At 41.4% G+C, this 19973-nt stretch overlaps 2 protein-coding genes and 1 long non-coding RNA gene across 10 annotated transcripts in view; 1 reads left to right on the forward strand and 2 right to left on the reverse strand.

Annotated features, from left to right (window-relative positions):
* PPM1E (protein phosphatase, Mg2+/Mn2+ dependent 1E) overlaps positions 1–2099 on the reverse strand; it is a 67529-nt gene extending 65430 nt beyond the window's left edge. Inside the window, exon 1 of the mRNA XM_061363571.1 lies at positions 1268–2099. Coding sequence (XP_061219555.1) covers positions 1268–2022 — 755 coding nt within the window. The 5' untranslated portion in view covers positions 2023–2099. The remainder of the gene's footprint in view (positions 1–1267) is intronic.
* LOC133217808 (uncharacterized) lies at positions 2063–14055 on the forward strand. Of its 2 annotated transcripts, XR_009726962.1 has the most exons (4): positions 2063–2186; positions 10682–10774; positions 11287–11436; positions 13898–14055. It is a non-coding gene; the product is annotated as an uncharacterized LOC133217808 (long non-coding RNA). The 2 variants fall into 2 exon arrangements; XR_009726961.1 differs by lacking the exon at positions 2063–2186 and having other exon boundaries at positions 7301–10774.
* Positions 11062–19973, reverse strand: part of RAD51C (RAD51 paralog C) — a 144955-nt gene continuing 136043 nt past the window's right edge. For 2 of the 7 annotated variants that reach the window (XM_061363584.1, XM_061363583.1), the window contains 4 exons: positions 17426–17486; positions 14875–14935; positions 14435–14480; positions 11062–11353 (listed from right to left, as the gene is read on the reverse strand). In XM_061363584.1, coding sequence (XP_061219568.1) covers positions 11295–11353; positions 14435–14480; positions 14875–14935; positions 17426–17486 — 227 coding nt within the window. In that variant the 3' untranslated portion in view covers positions 11062–11294. Of the gene's footprint in view, positions 11354–14434; positions 14481–14874; positions 14936–17425; positions 17487–19973 lie in introns of those variants that run through there. The other 5 variants (XM_061363587.1, XM_061363586.1, XM_061363585.1 and 2 more) reach the window with 4 other exon arrangements.

The following is a 19973-nucleotide window of genomic DNA, read 5'->3' on the forward strand; positions in this document are numbered from 1 at the left end:
GCTGTTCTCAAGAGAAAGGCTTTCCAAAGGTAGCAGGGTGAGCATGTGTGAACAGGAGAGCTTTGTCCTCTGCAGCTATCATCGTGCTGTCCCTATCGTCCACAAACGCAGAGGGATGATGAGAATTGAATAGAAACAGACCGTGCAGTTGTAAAACCCGGTTCTTTATTTATTTATTTTCGCGACTGAGTAACACCTCTCATTACAATTATCAGCTCAATAGCAGAAAGCTCCCCGGTGTGCTGTGCATATTTTCACAGGTTCATCTGTCTCCTCCTGTGGCATCAGTTTAAAAAGGTTCCTAAAGAAACACCACTAACAACCATTTCTATTTCAAGCCTTCAAAGCCAAAGCTGAGCACAATACAAGGCACTGGTAGCTGATCTTTAGGTTTGAGTCCACAGACTTTTCACACAGGGAATAGATCCCATCTGTTTCCTCTTTTTATACACCAGCCTTTAGAAAGCACAGATCTGGAAACTGCCTCCATACAGAACAGAATATAGCTGGCTTTCCCCATCTGACGGTAGAAAAAGCCCTATGATTATGGATAGCTTCCTCTTAAGGCTTTTTCCTAAGGTTTTCCATTCCTTTTTTCTCCCTAGTCTGTAAAATACACGGTGTGGTTTTCTCCATGTGGCTTTTCTTTCTTTTTAGAGGGAAAAGGGGACTGACTGCCTCTCTTTCCTTGCCTCTTGTTCTTTCTTGGCAGAGATTTCCCCATTTACAAACCTTCACGCAGGGTACATTTCAATTTCAAGCCTCAGCACAATCAACCACAGGCAACCCCCCCTCCTGCTCTGGCACCAGAGCGTGAGACATTCCCCCCACCGCTCTCCCTCCCCAGGCAAGCTGCTCTCCAGATGGATGCTCGGGGCTCTCCCTCGTCTATTCCCTTCGCTTCTTCCCTCCCTGTCCCGGTGAGAGGGACGGAGGGGGGCAGAGAGCAGAGGCGTCTTTTGGGCAGGGAGAAACAGGACAGAGCAGGAGGCTTTGATCCCGAGCAGCTCAACTCTGAAGTCCTCAACTCCCTGCCTCGGGCATCTTCCCCTCCCCGAGCACCCTGCCCTCACAGAACAGTCTCCCTCAACCCACACCCTCTCCACCCCTCCCCTCCCACGGGGGTTAGGGATCCCCTCAGCCCCACACCCAGCAACCGCCTCCCTCCACACGGGGGTGTCCCCCAGCCCCATGCCTGGAGGTCCCCTCAACCCCACTTCCCTCTCATCCCTTCCGCGAGCGGGAGGTTCCCCAGCCCGGCACTCACTACTTGTAGAGCTGCTGCAGGCAGAGGTCCAGACACTCGCCCTCTACCTCCTCCTCCGTGATGTACTCCGACAGCGGCCGGGGCAGCGAGGGCAGCGGCGGGGGAGGCGGCGGCGGGGCGGGCGGCTGAGGCTCGCCGACGTCGCTCTGGCCGCCCTCGTTGTCTTGGCCGCCCTCACCTTCCTCCGTCTCGGCGGCCGTTCCCGCTTCTCCCTCTGCCCCCGGCTCCTCGGCGGCGTCGGCAGCGGCGTCGGCAGCGGGGGGGGCAGCTGGCGCCGGCTCCGGCTCCGGCTCTGGTTCCGGCTCTGGCGCTGGCTCTACCCCGAAGGGCCCTCGGAACTCGCCCAAGAACAGCTCGAGGAAGCGGCGGTAGCTCTTCTCCTCCGCGCTGCCAGGGCCGCCCGCGGCCATTGCTTCGCATTCCCGGCCGCCCGCCGGCGGATCAGCACTGCGCCCGCAGAGAGCTCCCTGCCCGCCGCCAGCCGCCTCCCGCCTGCGCGCGCGCACCCGAGCCGGACCCGCGAGGACGCGCACGCCGCGGGACGCGAAGTGGGGGGAGGGAGGGGGTGCGCGCACTTCGGAGGCGCGGTCGGCGCTGAGGGGGGCTGAGGGGTCCGGGCTGCAGGTTGAGGGGAGTCTCTGCAGCTGTGGGACTGAACGGGACAGGACGGCAGCCGAGCGGGAGGAGAAGGGGTGGGAGGAGGCTGAAGGGGGGAGGCTAGGCGCTCTGACAGCCGCGCCGATGTGATGAGTCATGCGAAGGCAGCCAGACGCGTAGGTTCCTCACAGGAACCCGAAGGAAACCTGAGAGCACATTCCCTGTTACTTAATCTCTGCCTCAGGATTTCCCTGCGCTCATCGTTTCCGGCGCCGTGTCGCCTTCGCGGGCTCCCGCTCGCTGTTCAGGACGGGGCCGGACGGTAAGCGGGGCTGGGGGCGGTCCGACACGGCCTGGCCTCTCCTCGCTGCTGGGCGGAGTGAAGAGCGGTTGGGAAAACGGAGGGGGTTAGCGTGAGGGAAAGCGACAATTAAACGTAGGGAATGTCAGCAGGAATGTCCTCTGCGAAGAGCTGTGGTCGGTGAAGGGTGGGAAGGGGAGCTGCGGGTCGCATTTTCCGACCTCCAGCACTTAGCAGTAAACCTGTCACGTACTGTGAGGGTGCTGAGGCGCTGGCGCACGGTGCCCAGAGAAGCTGTGGCTGCCCCATCCCTGGCAGTGTTCAAGGCCAGGTTGGACACCGAGGCTTAGAGCGACCTGCTCTAGTGGAAGGTGACCCTGCCCGTGGCAGGGGTTGGAACTGGATGAGCTTTAAGGTCCCTTCCAACCCAAACCGCTCTGTGATTTTCTGAGGTCACCATATGAGTAGTTACATGGTTTCATGAATGATACACTACATTATCTCTACCTATTCAGTGTTCTGGTGAAGGGGTAAATAGCTGGAGTGTTTTCGTAAGTAGCTGGAGATACTACACCAAATGAAACTTAAAGTTACAGCCAGTCAGTGGGAGACAAAACTGCAGTTGATACTCTACTGCTGTTTAATAAATGCCTTTCATTTGTGAAAGGCGTTTTGCCTTGTTTTATTTATTGCTGCTGAAAAGCTATTTTCAGAGCTACCAGGTCCATAAATACCAACAACCAACAGGTATAATTGCCACGCATTTAAAATGGCTTGTGCACATGGGAGGCAGTGGTATCCTTAATGTCAGCTACACCTTGAGAAATGGCCAAACCGCGGGCAAAAATATTCTCATGTTTTAACGGATTGTAACCAGGACAGTAGCTTGCTGAAACGTGTTCTCTGCATTATAGTAATGAGCTCTGTATGTCAGGTGCTGCTGTAAATCTGTCTTCCGTTTGGTGAATTGTTATTTCAGAGCCAAACTAATTTTAGAATATTTCCAGCAACAGCATTTACTGATCACATCGCAATCTTGAGAATAAGTAAAAGCCCTGAGAGTTAAAAATGTGATTGTCACAGTTAGCCTTAGACTTTCACAGCCAAAAGCTATTAGAGCCACGGAAAATTGTGTAGCTTGTCCTGAAAGAATCCAAGTAATTTCTTTCAATATATATATACAATTTATATATTTTCAATGTAACTTTCATTTCTACAGGAATGCCAGGTGGGTTTGAGTGGTAGAAAACACTGCAGTTCTTTTTGAAGATATCACCCACAGTTGCAGCTGATGATGTCATTGCTGGATTTTGTTTTTATTTTTTTGGGTTTGTGTGTACATCATCAGTGAGTCACAAGCCTCGAGAATGCGCATTAGTGCAAGTATCAAAAAAGCAGCTTTAAGTTAATGATAAGTAGCTTTTCACTAGTAATTCAGAGGCAGTTGGAGTTTCTAAGAAACTATAATCCAGATAATCTTAGTGTAATATAATCTCAATTCTAAAAAATTCTATTATAACAATATCTTAGGGAAGTAACAGCTAATTCAACAAGACATATGATCACGTTAGTGTTGTGTGGTGAACAGTGATTAAGGTTGTCCAAGAAAAGATTCAAAAGCTTTTAGATAGTCTTTTTCTTAAATTGTTGTTAATCGTGGTTTGTTGTTTTTTTTTAGTTGTTTCAAACAGCACATAAGAGCATCTGACATACCTACTCTGTTTCATGTTAAAATGTTACCAGATGTCCTTGATTCATCTTGGCAGTCCCCATGTGCTTTTCATCATTTGTCTAATTGCAAAGGACACTAATTAAAATGAAATAGAGTAGAACTTTATACTCTGGATACTTTGTCAAGTTTTGGCACCGTGGTCAAGTTAGTATTGTTTTGCTTCAATATTAAATAAAGAGCTTATGGCTGTAAGCCATGCTGACATTTGTTTCTGGGAGGGAAAGGTGAAAAACTGTTCTTATTAACCTGCAGTGTAGAACATACGGTGGCTGTGGGTGGTATGGCTAACTTAGGCAGCCAGGAACCTGCTATCGCTTCATGAAGTGGAGACAGTGGGGTGGGCAATTACCACAGGAGGTAACCACGCTGTTAGTTACTGCTGTCCAGAAAAGGAAGCTCTAAATACAACGTACTATCAACTAAATCACTAATCTATGACAGGTGTGTTTGGTGCTATTATGAAATGGTTTTAGTATTTAATAACTCAGGAAGTTAAATTCAGAATGCCTCAGTGCACTCCGAATTGCTGGGTACAGTATGAATGCTTTCTATGAGATGAAGTTATGTGCATGGAATAAACTCACAATTCATAAAATTTTGACTCTGAAAATTACTGGATTGCAGTGTATTGTCAAATGAAGGACCTGAGTTGAGAAGGAAACACAGGTGTTTGCATCCTGTGTGCCTCCATCATGTTGCATTTTATTTTTTAAAGAAGGTTTTACAGGGCTGTTTCAAATGAAACCTGTTTTATTTTAGCCTTAAAATGGTGCCTTCCTCTTTTTCATTTTGCTGGTGAGAAATAAGCAGGATTTGAGCAGGCCTTGGGGAGGTGACCTGAATTGTATGGAGTGCAAAAGAAGTGCTTTTTAATTTTTTGTAACCTTTGGAAGTGGTTCCTGTAGGCTGACAAGTAGAAAACGTGTAGGGGCATTAAGAATGATTTGACAATACTTAAAATACCTATGATATACACTCTAACACCAGACAAAAAAAATGTAATGGGAAAACCCAATGGCAAATAAATTGCCTTTCTAAAGTGATCTCTTTAAAAAAGTAGGGCTTTTGCAATAAACCAGAAGTAGTTTTAGAATCCATATTCTGTTTTCCTGGTCAGATGAAACCACCAGATAAGCAAGTATTTCCAAGCCTTTGGCCGTTCTCCCTTTGAAGGCACATCTACTGTTGAATGTAGAATTGTAAATGAGATAATACACAAAATGATGCTTGCAGGATATTCTTGAAAGAGAATACACTTCTTTATATATATTCATATGATCGATATTGGTCACCTTGTGAATGTGACTGTATAGGCCTGTTCTTTTTATGTCTCCTCAAATTCAATGAGACAATTATTGGTCAATTCACTAAAATAATTTCACTTGTTTAAGGGTAAAGACAGCAAGAATTTGAAAGGAATTTCTTAGGTGCAGTCTTTGTTCAGCTGCAGTTTTAAAAAGCACAGTAACTTCTGTTACCACAGTTTTACTGGCTCCTTTACCGTAAGTGCTGTATTAGGATGTTCTTAAATACCAAAGTCCTTCTCTCTATTTTTTTACTCTCACTCTTTGTTTGTTTTGGATTTTTTAAAGTTTTTAAGGTCAGATCAGCTTTTCCAGTTTAATAATCAAAGATTCTTCTGAAATATCCAAATCCATTGCAAAACGCAGGATTTCAGTCCTGTATGCCACTTCCCAGCTGTCATGGAAATTTCCAGTCCCATTCCAAAGGAAAATTCCATTTTCAGCCTTCCATTCAGACCTCTGGTTAGGAAAGGTGGTTCTTTGAATAGCAATAGTGAGAAACAGGATATTAATCCATGTCTATTTCGTTAGATTTGGAAATCTGTTAAAGAAAAGCATGTGTAAGAAAGAGCTAATGAAAAGCTGAGCCCTTCAAAAGGACTAAACAGGTCTGGAACACTGTCAAAGCAGATACAGCACAACATGCCTTGTTTCTTATTAAGAAAAACAAAGTTTGTTACATGATAAACCTTTGATTGACTGACCAAACTGGGCTTGTAGATTAGTGCCCATGGGATTGCTGCAGCAAAACACAGCTGACCACATAACACTTAGTAATGTGGTCTGGATGTTGTCAAATCATGAGATCATCCTGCAGGCAGGAGCACACCAGAGTCCAGTATCTTCTCATTAAGGCTGATCCACTTCAGCAATCAGTCACTCTTCACTGGCATAATTTCCTTTTACTGCTAAACAGAGATGAGGGGCACAGACCTCCTGGATATCAGCAAACAACAGAAGAGCTTGCTGGAAGTGCTACTGTGCCAGGGCCTTCCTCTGTACTTTCCACTTTTGCAATGCATTTCGTCTGAGGCTGAAGTCCCACATACCATACTGTCTGTAACACTACTGGAATTCCTGAGCCTGCAGATCACTTCTGCTCACAGGAGGCAATACAAAAGGATGTACTGCTTCAATCCCATTTATATTCTGTTCTAGGGGTGTAACAGTGAGTGCATATTCTGCACTTTTGGGGTGGAAGGTGAGGTTCATCCTACAATGAGAGCAAAATTTAAGGCAGGTGTCTAGTGGGGTTGAAAATGTATTGGCTCTTCCACGGACTTACTTTAAATTACTTGTTCATCATTTCACTGCAGATTAGATCCCTGATTCTGTGATACTCTGCTCCAGTCACAAGACCTTGAATTTTACAGGCATGTACTTAGAAATATCTTTACAATTATTTAAAAAAAAACAGTCACAAGAGTGCCAGAAAGCAACCACTGCTGTGTCTATTATTTTTGTAATATATGTGCTATAAGAGAACAGATAAAATAGAATGGTAGGATTCATAGACTTTAAAATATGTATTCAATGGGTGGACAGTCTCAAATTCTATGATTTAGCCACAAAAATTTTTGCTAATTGTAAAAAAAAAAAAAAAAGACTTTTAAAGAGACACATTGGTGTGATGTATTCCTTAGTATTTACATCTAATGTGTAGTAAGTTAATACAGCAAAAACGGTGTCACAAATTATGTTACAGTCTCATATTGACATGCTAGACTTCAGAGGCATGATTTTCATGCTGAGGAGACTTGTTCTTGAGTCCAAAACACTGTATTTTATCAACATCTATAATACAAAAAGAGTCACTAATGTAGTTGTAACTGTGCTGCTAAAATTGCAGTGGTTCACACTAAATAGAGTATTAGAAGTACACGTGTCATAAATTTCAAACTCCAGAATAATGCAGTGTGAGATACCAAACTGAGCAAGTATTCAAACAGCATGTTTGAGAAAAGCATCCAGATGCAATTAGAACCATTTATTGAGGTCTGTAGAGATTCCTTTTTGCTTTCCCATATACATCACTAGATGTTTTGTGTTTTAAATATTCCCCCTTATTGTTTGAAACTGAAATGTGATTTATTTTTTATTTTTTTTAGTATTGTGATGCTTCTCTGGCTTTATTTAAATCAATGACAAGTAATTCTTGTAATGAACAATATTAGCTATAATTTTTGAAGAATCAATTAGTAAAATACATACTTTTCTGTGAATCCTTTCAGTGTATAATCCAACATTTTTACTGGTTGTGCAGTGATTGAACTATTGCTTTTAATACCATTTATTATTTCTACAGGTATAGTTAAAACTGTGTAAAGCTTAGACTTCAATAAATAGTGGATATTGCATGAATATTTCTTGCTTGTAGGAAGCAAGACAGTATCTTACAATCTAACAGTGGGTGCATTTATGGGTAAAATTCAGTACTGGGAAGGGGGCCAGTTCCCAGTGATTTCATTCTTCAGTATAGAACATTAATGCAGGATCTTGCAGTAGCCAAGGGAAGAAGCCAACTCTCCTGACCCTAATCATCCAAAATGACACTATGGCTGGAAGCCACAAGACATTGAGAACACAGCCTGGTGAGCCAGGGAGAGGGGAAGCCAAGGAGCAGGTAGCAGCTGGCACTGGTTCCTCAAGTCGAGAGGAGGACTGGTGCGGAGGAGGCCTGGGCAGGCTGCTTGGCGGCCCTAAGGCACTGCCAGCTCCATCAGCGGGTGCCACATTTCCCTGCAGCCAGCCTCCTGTGTGTATACTCTTAGCCAGGGCCCTTGCGTATCAGCTGGTTTGGGAATTGCAGGTTAACTTCCCTGGTTCTCATCCCATAAAAAGTATTATTTCCCCTATGTATTCTGTTGTAATATTTATGTTACTGCAGTGTAAGTGCTTTATTTATTCCATTTCCCTCATAGTACTCTGTCTTAGGACAAGAAAGCATCAAACCCTATTTCAAAACTTCATCAAATGTATTTCATATAGAATTAGCATGTGTTAAAACAGTATAATACAGTGTAGTGTGCGTTTCTAAATAATTATGATCCCCAGGATGGTAAAGACAATCTGAGAAGCTGGAACACAATGATTTCTCTTTCCAACTTACATATCTTCTTTTGTTCAGAAAAAGGATGGAGTTAAAAAGGCAGGCAGTAAGGATTTCACCTCTGTTGTTAATCCATGAAATACCTTAGAGTAATGATTCTAAGTTTAGTGCCCCGAAATAACTAAATTCAGTAGAAAAATAAATGTTATGTTTTAAATGTACTTTTCTCAGCACTGTATTCAACATCCAGGTTAGCAGCTGAATTGCCTTCCACATTAGCCAACCAGTCTATAATTGAGTTCACTACAAGACTGATTTCAGAACTTGACCTTGGCTACATCTTCTTACCTTATGTTAAGCTATTTCTTCTCCATGTTTTCTTAAATTTATTCTAGTTGGAAGCTCTTTGGTTTCTCAGTGTTTCATAATGGAAAGGGGCAGAACACATAAAACCAGGAAGAAATAAATTGTTATTTTCCCTGTCCAAACTGAAGAGTTTCAAAGCATGGTCTGGGCTTGAGAAGCAGGATACTGTGACCGCAGTATTTTCCTGTTGGCGAGCCCTGTGGTAGATGCTGTGTTGTTCTGGTGACAAAGCAGGATCTTACACCACAAGTAAATGTCATCCATACAAAATGGAATCATTCTAAACTCAGCATGATAGTTAAAGCTTTTGGCTTTCAGAAAACTGGGACTTAAGCAGCAAATCAAACAACCTGTTTTATTTTTTACTCAGTTCTGTGACATCTAGTCAGAATCTTACTTTCTGTGCAGTCATAGAATTCTCTCATTCCACTCACTGTTGTGCACTGATGCTGTGAAATGTAAGAGTTCCAGGCACACGTAAGAAAATACCAACTTGCCATAGAAGATTTATTGTTGAGGCAACGGTGAAATTCTTTCTTTATACTCATTTCTGAGCCTGGAACAGCTTCCTTGTCTCCAGCAGATGAGAACAAAATCTGGCTCATTTAATCTGATTTTGTCTCAACCAACAGATCTTTCTCTCTAGTTCTGGTCTGCAGAGCTGATTTTTATTATAACTTCTATACAAAAAAAAAATAAATCTCAGCATAGAGAGCCTCTGGTGTCTCCTCTGGATGTTTTGTAACTCCCACTGTTCACCAGTAACTATACTGTTTTTTTAGTTTGATAATGATGCCTGGAATACTGGAAGATGTAACATTCACTCAGCCAAAACGATTTATCTTGGTATAACAGGATCAGCATCTCAGCTGGGACTTCTGGATGCTACTCTACTACAAACAAAATAAGAGAACAACAGTCAGCTGAAATTAATAGTATATTGGAGGCATGCCCTTACTCTCCTCAGACATGGAAGAACGTGTTGAGGATATTTAATCAGAGCACAGTAAATGGAGAGAAATGGATTTTTCCATAAATATCAAACACAGTGGAGAGCAGCTATCACTAGTAACCAGCAGTGCTTCTTAAAATCCTGCTACAACATTCTTAATGGATGGTTTTCCTTGTGGCTACTTAGGCATGTGTACTGTGCTAGCTCCCCCTTCTTGCACTGCAATACGTAGGAAGCTATTATTCCCAAATGGAGCGTTTGCTGACATCACATGCGGTAGGATCCTTTTGTTTGCCTGTGTCTCCTGCATTGAAATGTTTGTCTGAGTCACAAATCCCACTGCCTTTCTTCCTCTGTGTCATGCTTGCTTGAGAGCTTCTCCCTGACTCACAGGTTTGAAATTTTGACACAGCCTGGGTTGCTGCATGGCAGCTGAATACTTTTCCTTTTAATACTTTATTATGTAATTTATATCTAAACACTATAATGATCCAGAAATCACTGCCACTTTTTTTTTTTTTTTTGCAGCTTTTTGAATAGACAGGTTTCGTGACTCAGATTCAGCACTGAATTTTGTTTCAAAGCAAAGGCAGCTTAGTGTTACTAAATTATAAATTAAAGATAGTGACTCCCACAACTTGAGTTCTCCATTTAGCTTGCTGGCTGAGTTTCCTCAGATATAACAGTATCGAGCACTGTGCCAGAAAGGGGTCATATGTGTGCATGTGTACAGACAAACACCTCTCATAATTGAAGTAATTACTATTTTGCATTGCAGTACCTCTTTCCCTCTAATAATCTGATCGATTTGTTTTCTTTTACTAGAAAGGACAAAACCATGCTGTATTTTCAGTGTACATTCATTCCTTTATTTGGTTTAGATTTGGGAGCTGCTAATCTATTGCTGGTGTCTAAGCAGCCTGGGTTTCCTCTTTATTAAAGCCATGAACAAAACAGATCCTGATTACAGCAGCTCACTGTGAATGCTTTGGTAAAGAATGAACATGGAATTTAAGGGCTATGCAGCAGTTTGGTTTGAACTTGATGATAAAATATTCTTACTATGATAGAAGCCAAAAATTACCATGCTGGATTAAATCTTTTGTCCTTCAGATCTAGGTTTTCGTCTCTATTGTTGCCACTAAAAGATAAATGAGAAGTTCAAAACAGTGCTTTGATTGTCCTTGATCAAGGACTTTGCGGCAGGTAAGGGCTAATGCCCCCATCTGGTACAGCTTTTAAGCATGTATTTATCTTCAAGCATCCATCAGCAGCTCCACTGCCTTTTGCCCTGGTCTGAGGCATGTGAACAGATTGCTACATGAAACCTTGTTAAAATTCAGATACACATAAAACCAGGTGAGTAGTCAAGACCTATGTCATTAAATATACTCTACTACATGCTCACATTTCATTGCTCTTTTACCCAGAGTAAAAATAACTTATATCCTCCATCTCTCCCCCCCCCCCAAAGAAAAAAGAACTGAAGCCTCTTGTTATAGAAAACATAGAATTTTTATTATAAAATTATGCCATACACAAAGGAATTTTCTGCCACACAAATGTTAAAATAACATCCAGAGCAGGAATTTAAGTTAGAGTCTCAGGCTACCTTTGGTTGCACGTTGACTATGCAACTGTTCTGTAGCACACATTTTTTAACATTCAACTTTTGAATCTCAATTACTTTTCCTCTTCTCTCCGTGGCCGTTTGCGAGGGTTCATTTCAGCACCTTCTGCATTTTGAGTGACAGCTGGAGGCTGCACGTCTCGGAAGCCATGAGACTGTGAGATATAAGCAAAATCATGTGATAACACTTCTATGGACATAAACCATGAGTAACCAGTTCCCAGAAGATCAGAATAAGGTATGATGTTGTCTTTTATTTTAGATGAGTGGCCACAGACTGTTTTTAGACCAGGCTAAGTTCAGAACAGCAAGTCTTTTAACACATGCCAACTAATAACTGAGTCTCATCATTTTATTATTTTATTTTCACCAACCAGGCTATTATTTTCATTTTATCACTGATAACCCCTATGGCTGTGAAGCACTGCTTCTTTGTAAATTAAGTTGCCTATTTAAATAAATTAAAAGCCAAATCCTTCAGCCCTTATTCAAGCTTCCACAGAAGCAAGGAGATGACTGGATTAATTGCCTCAGTCATTTTCAGAAACAGAACTGTGGATTTCTAAAACCTAGGATATTTTTCTTTCATGTATCTACTTAATGAACTGAAAACATCAATGAGACATTGTAAGAGAACAGCATATTTGAAACAGGTTCTAGACTGCAAAAACTGTCCCAGCATAGTAATTTATGGGACACAGTGGGATGAGAACCTTTAACTGCCAAAAACTAAATGTGGAAGTGAAAATGAGATGCTGCTACTCATGAAAGAGCTTAAAGTGATCTATCTGGCTTAGTACCATTTGTATTTTCTGTTACTGTACCTCACAATTTAATGATTTTTAAAGATTTTAAAATATCTGGAAAAGCAGCTAGTTAATCATGTCATCAATGCAGATGGAAATACTGAGATGGGATGTGAAGCCTTCAACTGTCCATCTTCCCATCTCCTAGCAAATGCTGTGCAGGGAGCACTGCTGACAGCACAATGACGACTCTCACTGCAGTGCAGAATTAGAGAGGAAAAGGGGTTAATCTGAAAAAGAAACTGCTTTGGGGATCCTAAATACTCAGGTAGAGACAATGTGGGGATGATAGAATTTCATCTAAAGCTGACATTTTGTGTTGGTGCAGTGTGAAAAAGCAGGTAGAGTTACTATCGGACGTGTGACTTTCCTAAAACACCAGTGTGTCCCACACTGAGATCAATCCAAAACAACACAAGAACCCAAGCAAAATGTTTCGCTTAAGTGTCCTACCTCTGTATTTCTATTTCCAAATGCCTCACCTCACGCAGCCTGCTAATTTTTCAAAGGAACAAACAGCAAGAGGTGCCACAAGGGCAGTATTTGTGCAGTCCCTCTGCTATTATAAGCAACTCAAGTGTTATTCTGAAAGCGTAATGGGGAATCTTCAAGTTTAATGTTTCACTGCTGCTTGCATCTAATCTCTGCCATTTCCCTTAGGCACAAAGGTGGATCTGTAGCCAAGAATCCACTTAATCCAGCATGCTAGACTCGCAGCAAAAGCATTCCAATACTTAAAGGCCAGAACGTGATAAAGTAGACTGCTTAGTATGGATGTTTTGCTTTTAGTTAAAGGCCTGCTGGACAGAGTGCCTCAAAATTACAAGGTTTTTGTGTACATTTTGAAGTGGTTTATCTGTATATTTGTTAGTGAGTTTCAGATATCAGCCATGCGGGTAATGGAACCAAGGACCTGCAAAGCTCAGTCTACAGTCATTTTGATTTTTTCTTTAATATTTTCTGGCAGCTACAGACTGCGTCAAGGTTGACAAAAGCAGATGTCTTTATTACTTGAGTGGTGTTCTCATTGCTAGTCTGGCAGACCCTCCACAGTTCAGGGAAATACTGCTTATTCCTGCCGAGAACATAGGTCCTAGGGCTCTATCTTTTATAGTGAAATAGTTGGGTCACAGTACCTGGGAAATTTAGGTGGATCAGATGATATAATTACTCCCTTGTGCATAAATCAATTTACATTTCTATACTCTGCATTTAAGAATGAATCCTCAACCAGCCTGCGAAAGAAATACTTCATCTGATCATGTTCCACAGCTTCCACACTTGCTCAGAGTGAACAGCCGGTTTGTCAATGGTACCACAGTATCTAATTTGTCTAAGTCTAAACATCTTTGAGGAAATAGGATTGAGGAATTCGTTATTTTTTTAATTATCTTTTTTTGTATGCTGGTTATACATAGATGTGCTAGATCAGATTTGGAAACATGGAACGCATATTTACATTCTCCAGTTTAGCTGCGGAGATGGGAATGAGAAATGCTAACAGCAGACTGTTACCATCAGGCCTGAATTTGAGGAGGAAAAAACCCCGGGGATAATACACTTTTTACTTCCAGAAACCGTCTGCTGAAGCAGCTCAACCTGATTAAGGGAAAAACACAGGGATAATCTTTTAAAATTTTAACTAATCTTTGATTAGGATACACTCAACTGTATTTCCAAATTGTGTGCATTCACATTGAAGAAGAGAGCATAGCTGTTTTACAATGCATATAAAACTGAAAGGAAAAGGCTATTAAACTAAGATAAAATCCATCTGTTCATCAGCTGGAGAGAAAGGGCTGAGCTCACATCACACAATCCAAACAACTCTGGGATGCGGTCCCCCTTATCCTTCCAGTCCTTACAGAACATTGCAGTATTTGTTCTGTCTAGGTGAATACATTCAGGACTGAAAAAGGAAATACCTATTCAACAGTTTGAAGATCTCATCTTATGGCAGCATTAAAATCTGCAGGAAGTGCTATGGCAACGTGTTTCCATGAGGACACATGGCAAATAGGTATGGCATGTACCTATGTAACTGACATTTTGATATATGAGTCGAGTGGTGAGGCTGGATTTCTTTTTTTTAACCTAAATACAGCTTAGACTGTGTGTATTCTCATTAATATGTATCTAAGCACTCCACAAAAGAAAATAATCACAGGAATCACTAGGGGTGAATAAGAACTCCAGCCACAAGCTGGAAACTCCTCGTATCACAGTGGCAGAATAGAAAAATCCGTATATATTGGCTGGTCATAGGGTTACCAGTAGGATGGAGCTATGAAAGAGAAACACAGCATAGGTTATATCACGCAATGCACTTAAAGCAGAGATGTGGAAATATGTATGGCACAAAGTACTGGTGAAACCTCTGCAACACCATGTGTGATTCAGCTCACCTTTGTCTTAGAAAGAGAAACTCACCTGGAAGATGCAGAGAAGAGCCACTAAGGAAATAATAGTGTACTACCTGACAAGGGAGAACACAGCTTGGCTTGTCCAAGTCTCCCAAAATGAATGCTCAGCAAGTGTGTGGTTGTTCTCTGTAATTTCACTTAGGCCAAAAGTTAAGATCAAGGGCAGATAAAATAAGCAGTATTATCAGAAGAACAAATGGGGACAGGCTGCCTATAAATTTGATCTGGAAATCAAAATGTTTTAATTCTAAGAGAGTAACATGCTCAGTCATTTTTCTAAAGAGAAAAGGTGCAAAATATTAATAAACCTGGAGACATCCCAGTATTACCAGTTACGTTCATGAGGCAACTGAAAAGCAACACTAAAAAAACATCATTCACAGATTTGTCTTTGCGTCTGAAAATTCCTTTACAGCTAGCAATTTCCAGCCCAAAACAAATACTGACTGTGATGTGATACGGTATAGTTGACTCCTTCTGACTCGGTGATTTGTACAATGTTGCCAGCCTGGTTAATGAAAAAACACCAGATAATTATGATTAGTGAATACAATAATAAAAATTCCAAGTAGCCAAATGACTAGACTCAAGTTTTCCCCACAAACATGGGGTATGTCACCAGTGGAATTCTTATGTATGTAATTTTCATATAGGTCATTTAAAGTCTGGATGCCAATTTCCCATCCTTACATGACCTGTCAGCTCAAATACAATGCAGACCTACTAAAACGATTAATCACCATTGTTTCATCACAGGATTTCATCGTATTTTTTGAAAAATATTCATTATGAAGTAATTCCAAACACCACTTTTTTTAAATGCAAACAAACAAACAAGGTTTTGAGCACAATTCTTTCCTATTCTGTTAAGCAATCATTCATTCACTGACATCTCAACGTTGGGAGATACCCTCAAGAATTCATATTCTAGGGAGGGTTCTTTTCCTAGATTTCCCAGGCCTGTCAATATCACCTAGTTGATGGAGAGGGAGCATATGATGTTCTATTTCTAAGCCTGATTCTTGCCAGTGACATACAGCATAACCTTGAGAAAATAGCCTCCTTGTAGTTCTCCTCTAACTCTTTGATTTTGTGCATTTAGACTCTAAGCAATGCATCTTGATTTGTGGTAGCACCTAGCCCACTAAATGCCTGCTTTTAAGAAGACTGCACAGCAGCTCAAAAATAAGGGATTTTTCAACCAGTCCCATGGCTGATGCTAGTCTAAACCATGCCCACCTCCCCAAAACTCACACTCAGGTGAAGCCAGTATGGAAAGTGTTCTGCTATCTGTATCAAGACACCCTGCCAAAGATCCCGTTAATTATTTTCAGGGGTTTTTTACCTCCCTGAGGTGCCATTCTATTAGAGAGCACGTAATTACAGCCTGAGGAACACTGCCACTTCATATTAGCTACACAGGGAATTCCTCAGAACATTTAAGGGGTGGGTTATACTTTACAAAATAGCCCAAATCTGAAGCTGCAGAAGCCACACTTTCACAAGTGCTCAGCTGGAGCTCTGCTGCATGCCTCTGACTCAACAGGATCTTACCTCACAGCAATGAGACCCCTTATAATTAAGTTCTGCCATTTTCAGTAGTAGAGAGAAAGAGAGACACATATCATATTAGGCCAAAGCACAATGAATAAAGAAGAAGGTGGCAAACGGATACTCAAATATCTTTGTGCCTCAATAGCTTAATATAAAAATAACAAAAAGCCCATGATGGATCATCAGGTATAGGTAGCTTGTGTGAAAAATGCAACAGAATGTAGCTATTACTGCTTTTTACAGTTAGGCAGCTTTCACCGGAATTGCTGTGCTTCTGCAAGCCCCGCTTCCCATTAGCTACACGTTTAGAACAGTAAATAAAACGTTTGTCTATCTTTGACTCACTTCCTGAAACACGTTATCTACAACCTTCCTAGCTGTTGGAGAAGAAAAAAAACTCCTTAGTTTTGATACATAAAAGTAACTTTTGTTCACTCTGCAATCATTGTGTTGATGCAACTTCTGTCTTATAAAGGCTGTTAACTGATCAGTGATGTTAATTTAATTCCAACATAAACAGCCTGCTGTAATCATTCTGCATTTCCTTCAAACTTAGACTTTAAAAAACCAAAACTCCACAAGAAAGCGTCATTGCCTGTCTTTCAGGTTTAACAAGCCAAACTATGCACAACATTCCAGCAGCATTTTTGTTCACTGTTTGCAGAAGATTAGGGAATTGAAGCAAGACTTCATAATCCCAAACTGCTGCACTGTCATACTACACACAAGACAAATCTGATTGACCAGGAAAGAGAAGGGAGCTTGCAATACACTGAAGAGGAAAAGCCAGGAAACAGAACTTCATATGGTTTTTTGAAGGGTCATCCTCATTCCTTTGGGCTGCTAAAATCATCCTCCATAACTCAGCTCTGAACTGGGAGTAAATGAAGCTCTTTTACTTCCTGCAGGCCATTGTAACTTGGAACCATCCTGCTACATTCAAAAGCAGAAAGGTTCAAAGGCTGCCACTAAGGCTCAGGGCTCAGCAACCCTTTTCTGTCCTGAGAATTGCTACCTAGGTGGAAAGCTGCCTTTGGCTTCTTTGGCTTTGTACTGACTGGGGCCTAAAAGGCTGAAGCAAAGACATTCTACCCCCTGCTTACAAAATACAGAGAGTAAAAATTTCTACTTAGGCACCAGATCCTCAGTTCTTGTGTCTGAGCAGCTGCCGTTAGGATGTTATAGTTTGAGGAAACATAGCATCTTGTCAGAAAGAAAGCACAGCACTGCAGCAAGCTGACCATGGTGAGGAGGAGCATGACAGTTCAGCCCACGCTGTCTTAGCCTCAACTAGAAAGCTCTTCTTGAGCTGCAGTAGCCTGGGACATGGCAGAAAAAAGCCAGAAGTCAAGTTCAAATCCCTGCTTGGCCACTCAGAGAAGAATTCTCAAATATCACATTGGTCAGTGTTGTTATGTACTTCACTGCTTACATTTTCACTTACCTCTGACTGTTGTCCCAGTGAAAGATTAAACGGACAGTAGCAGCATGTCCCCAGCTTTCTCCTGAGTGACACAAAATACAGGCCATTTTATTTATGCTCCTGTAACAGCACCATCATCAGTAAATTAGACCAGTCTTCCAAAAAACCTCCATAATTAAACATGTATACACCTTTCTTGCAGTAATAAATCACATATTTTGTATCAGTGTGAAAGGATTTCACAACTAGTTTACCGAGTACACTGAGACAAGGAATAACCTCTATACTCACAGTGTTTTATAGAAAGCTTGATACAGTACTTCCGTATTTGTAGAAGGATTTTCTATATAACTAATAAAGGACAGGTACTAGACAAGTCTTGAAAACAGACATAGCATTAAGAAAAGATTTTTCTAATTACTACTGAAACAGCCTAGTTGAGTATGTCGAAATCCTTCTTCAAAATTCTGATACTCTGCCTCTCAGGAATAATTATGAGCAAACATCGCTCCCTTTGGGAAACAAGCTTTGGGAGAAAAGTCAATGGTTATTAAAGTATTAAGGGCCCCTGAAGCAGTCTTCTGCTTCTGACAGCAAAATGCAAAAGAACACAACCAAATGCAAGAGGGAGGGCATGGTGGAAAGAAAGAAGGAAGTTTGGATTGTTATCCTATTTCAGGGGAAATAGTCCTGTTTCAGTTCACACCTGACCATGAGCTCAGTCAATTTATAGACAGTTTTACTAGGTGTTTTCCTCTGTTTATCCCTGGATACAGTCAGTAGTCCAAAGATGGACTGCATTTGAAACCAGTCATTCTGTTTCAGTGCTGCAAGCCTCTCCTCTTCACCTCCATACAGCCCCATTAACTTCTGAATCACTTGTTGGTCTCCATCATGTCACCAGCCCCACATGCCCCATGTGCTCTGGTGTTCATTACAGCACAGAGAAGACAAAAAACAAGATAAAAAATATGATTCAGCTGTAATGAAGACCTAGACCCTGTAGGTATCTTGCTAGACCTTGATCCACTACATGTAAGTTGAGATTCTAGTCATCAGATACAGTTCTGAGTCAGAGATCAAAACGTATTTTACAATGGGTACAAATTCCACACTAGAAAGTTTCCAACTGTATCGAGTATGAAAGAAAAATGCTACAGTAAAATGGGGTATTTCTGAGTTAAACTGGCTGCAGATTTATATTTGACCTCCTTTCTAAATATATCCAGTAGAAATGTCTAGGAACACCCAGCTTAGCTATTACTAGCGGGAAAGAAAGCTGTCCTCTTCATAAAGCTCTGGACTTAATACCTTGCGTCTGTGCCTTTTTTTCCCCATAATTAAGAAGTTCCCTTCTGCTGAGAAGCTGAATAAGAGTTTAGAGATTAATGCTCTTGTGAAATCCTAGGAAAGGCTGTTTAGGATAGGGGGAATATCTCTTAACCTAGATATTTTAACAACTGGTGCAAAGTTTCACTTTTGCAGAGTACACACAACTCAACAATACTGTATGTTACTACACGCCCATTCTGGTGAGAATCACAATCAGTTTATGGTCAGTGTGAGTGAGGTTATGTCAAATTAAATATTTGTAAAGAAAATATGCACAAGACAATACGTGATATCTTTGAATTATAACCTACTCTGAATGTCTTCACATTCTTTACTATCCTTATGACTCCATAAACCCAATACCTCTCAAACAACACTGGATACTGAAATAAAAAGACAGAATCTATTAACTTTAATTGAGTTACTAGCCAGAAAGGCTGCCAAAAATCATACATCAGAGAGCAAAAGGCAAAAATAACAAAAAGGGTCAGACACTAGAAGCTGGGTCTAATCTGCATGCGCAGCTCAAAATTCCACATTCTTCACATGCTCGATGGAGACAGTCTGTATTTGTTCATTTTATCTTACATCTCTGCCAAATGGTTCAATGCCTGTACAGACGCTGAGAATTATCTTTGCCTTTGTACGTGTCCCCTTCTCCCTCCGCTCCGGAACAAGGGAATCATTACTTAGTCCACAGAAACTGAAGCTGTGGACAGAGGTTTGCTGCCCTTTAAGTGTACCATAAAATAATACAAAGTTAGGACCTGAAAGGAGATTTAAACACTGAGCTTTTTCTTAATGTGTCAAAATCTCTACTTGAAAAGAACTGTTTTATTTTCCCCTGTGACTGCAGCAAAAGATTCTGTATGAGGTACTCTGCTCATTACAGGGCAAAATTGAGCAGTCTGTAAAAAACACACTCACTCTAGACAGGCTGTAGTTGAGGATCCCACACATAACTTCTCTCTATGCCGTAACTGCACGGAACAATGGGTAGGGAGCTCCAGCTATGCAGCAAATATGAAATGACTTTGCAAATAATTAATGGAACATGCTCAAGTGTAATGGCAAAATAAACAACTTAAACTGTTTTGGAAAAGCTGTGGATGATTCTCAGGGAATTGCAGGAATTGCAGCGTAGTTTGAAGTGTGCGACTATTAAGTTGTGTTGTTCTATTAGTGCTTTAATCTGTTCATCACCACATTCCTGCTAAAGGCTTATTGCTCCCAGGTC

The sequence above is a fragment of the Neopsephotus bourkii genome, unplaced genomic scaffold, assembly GCF_033783945.1.
Source record: "Neopsephotus bourkii isolate Nb327-2 ecotype Australia unplaced genomic scaffold, CSIRO-AGI_Nbou_v1 NB_1154, whole genome shotgun sequence".
Lineage (NCBI taxonomy): Eukaryota > Metazoa > Chordata > Aves > Psittaciformes > Psittacidae > Neopsephotus > Neopsephotus bourkii.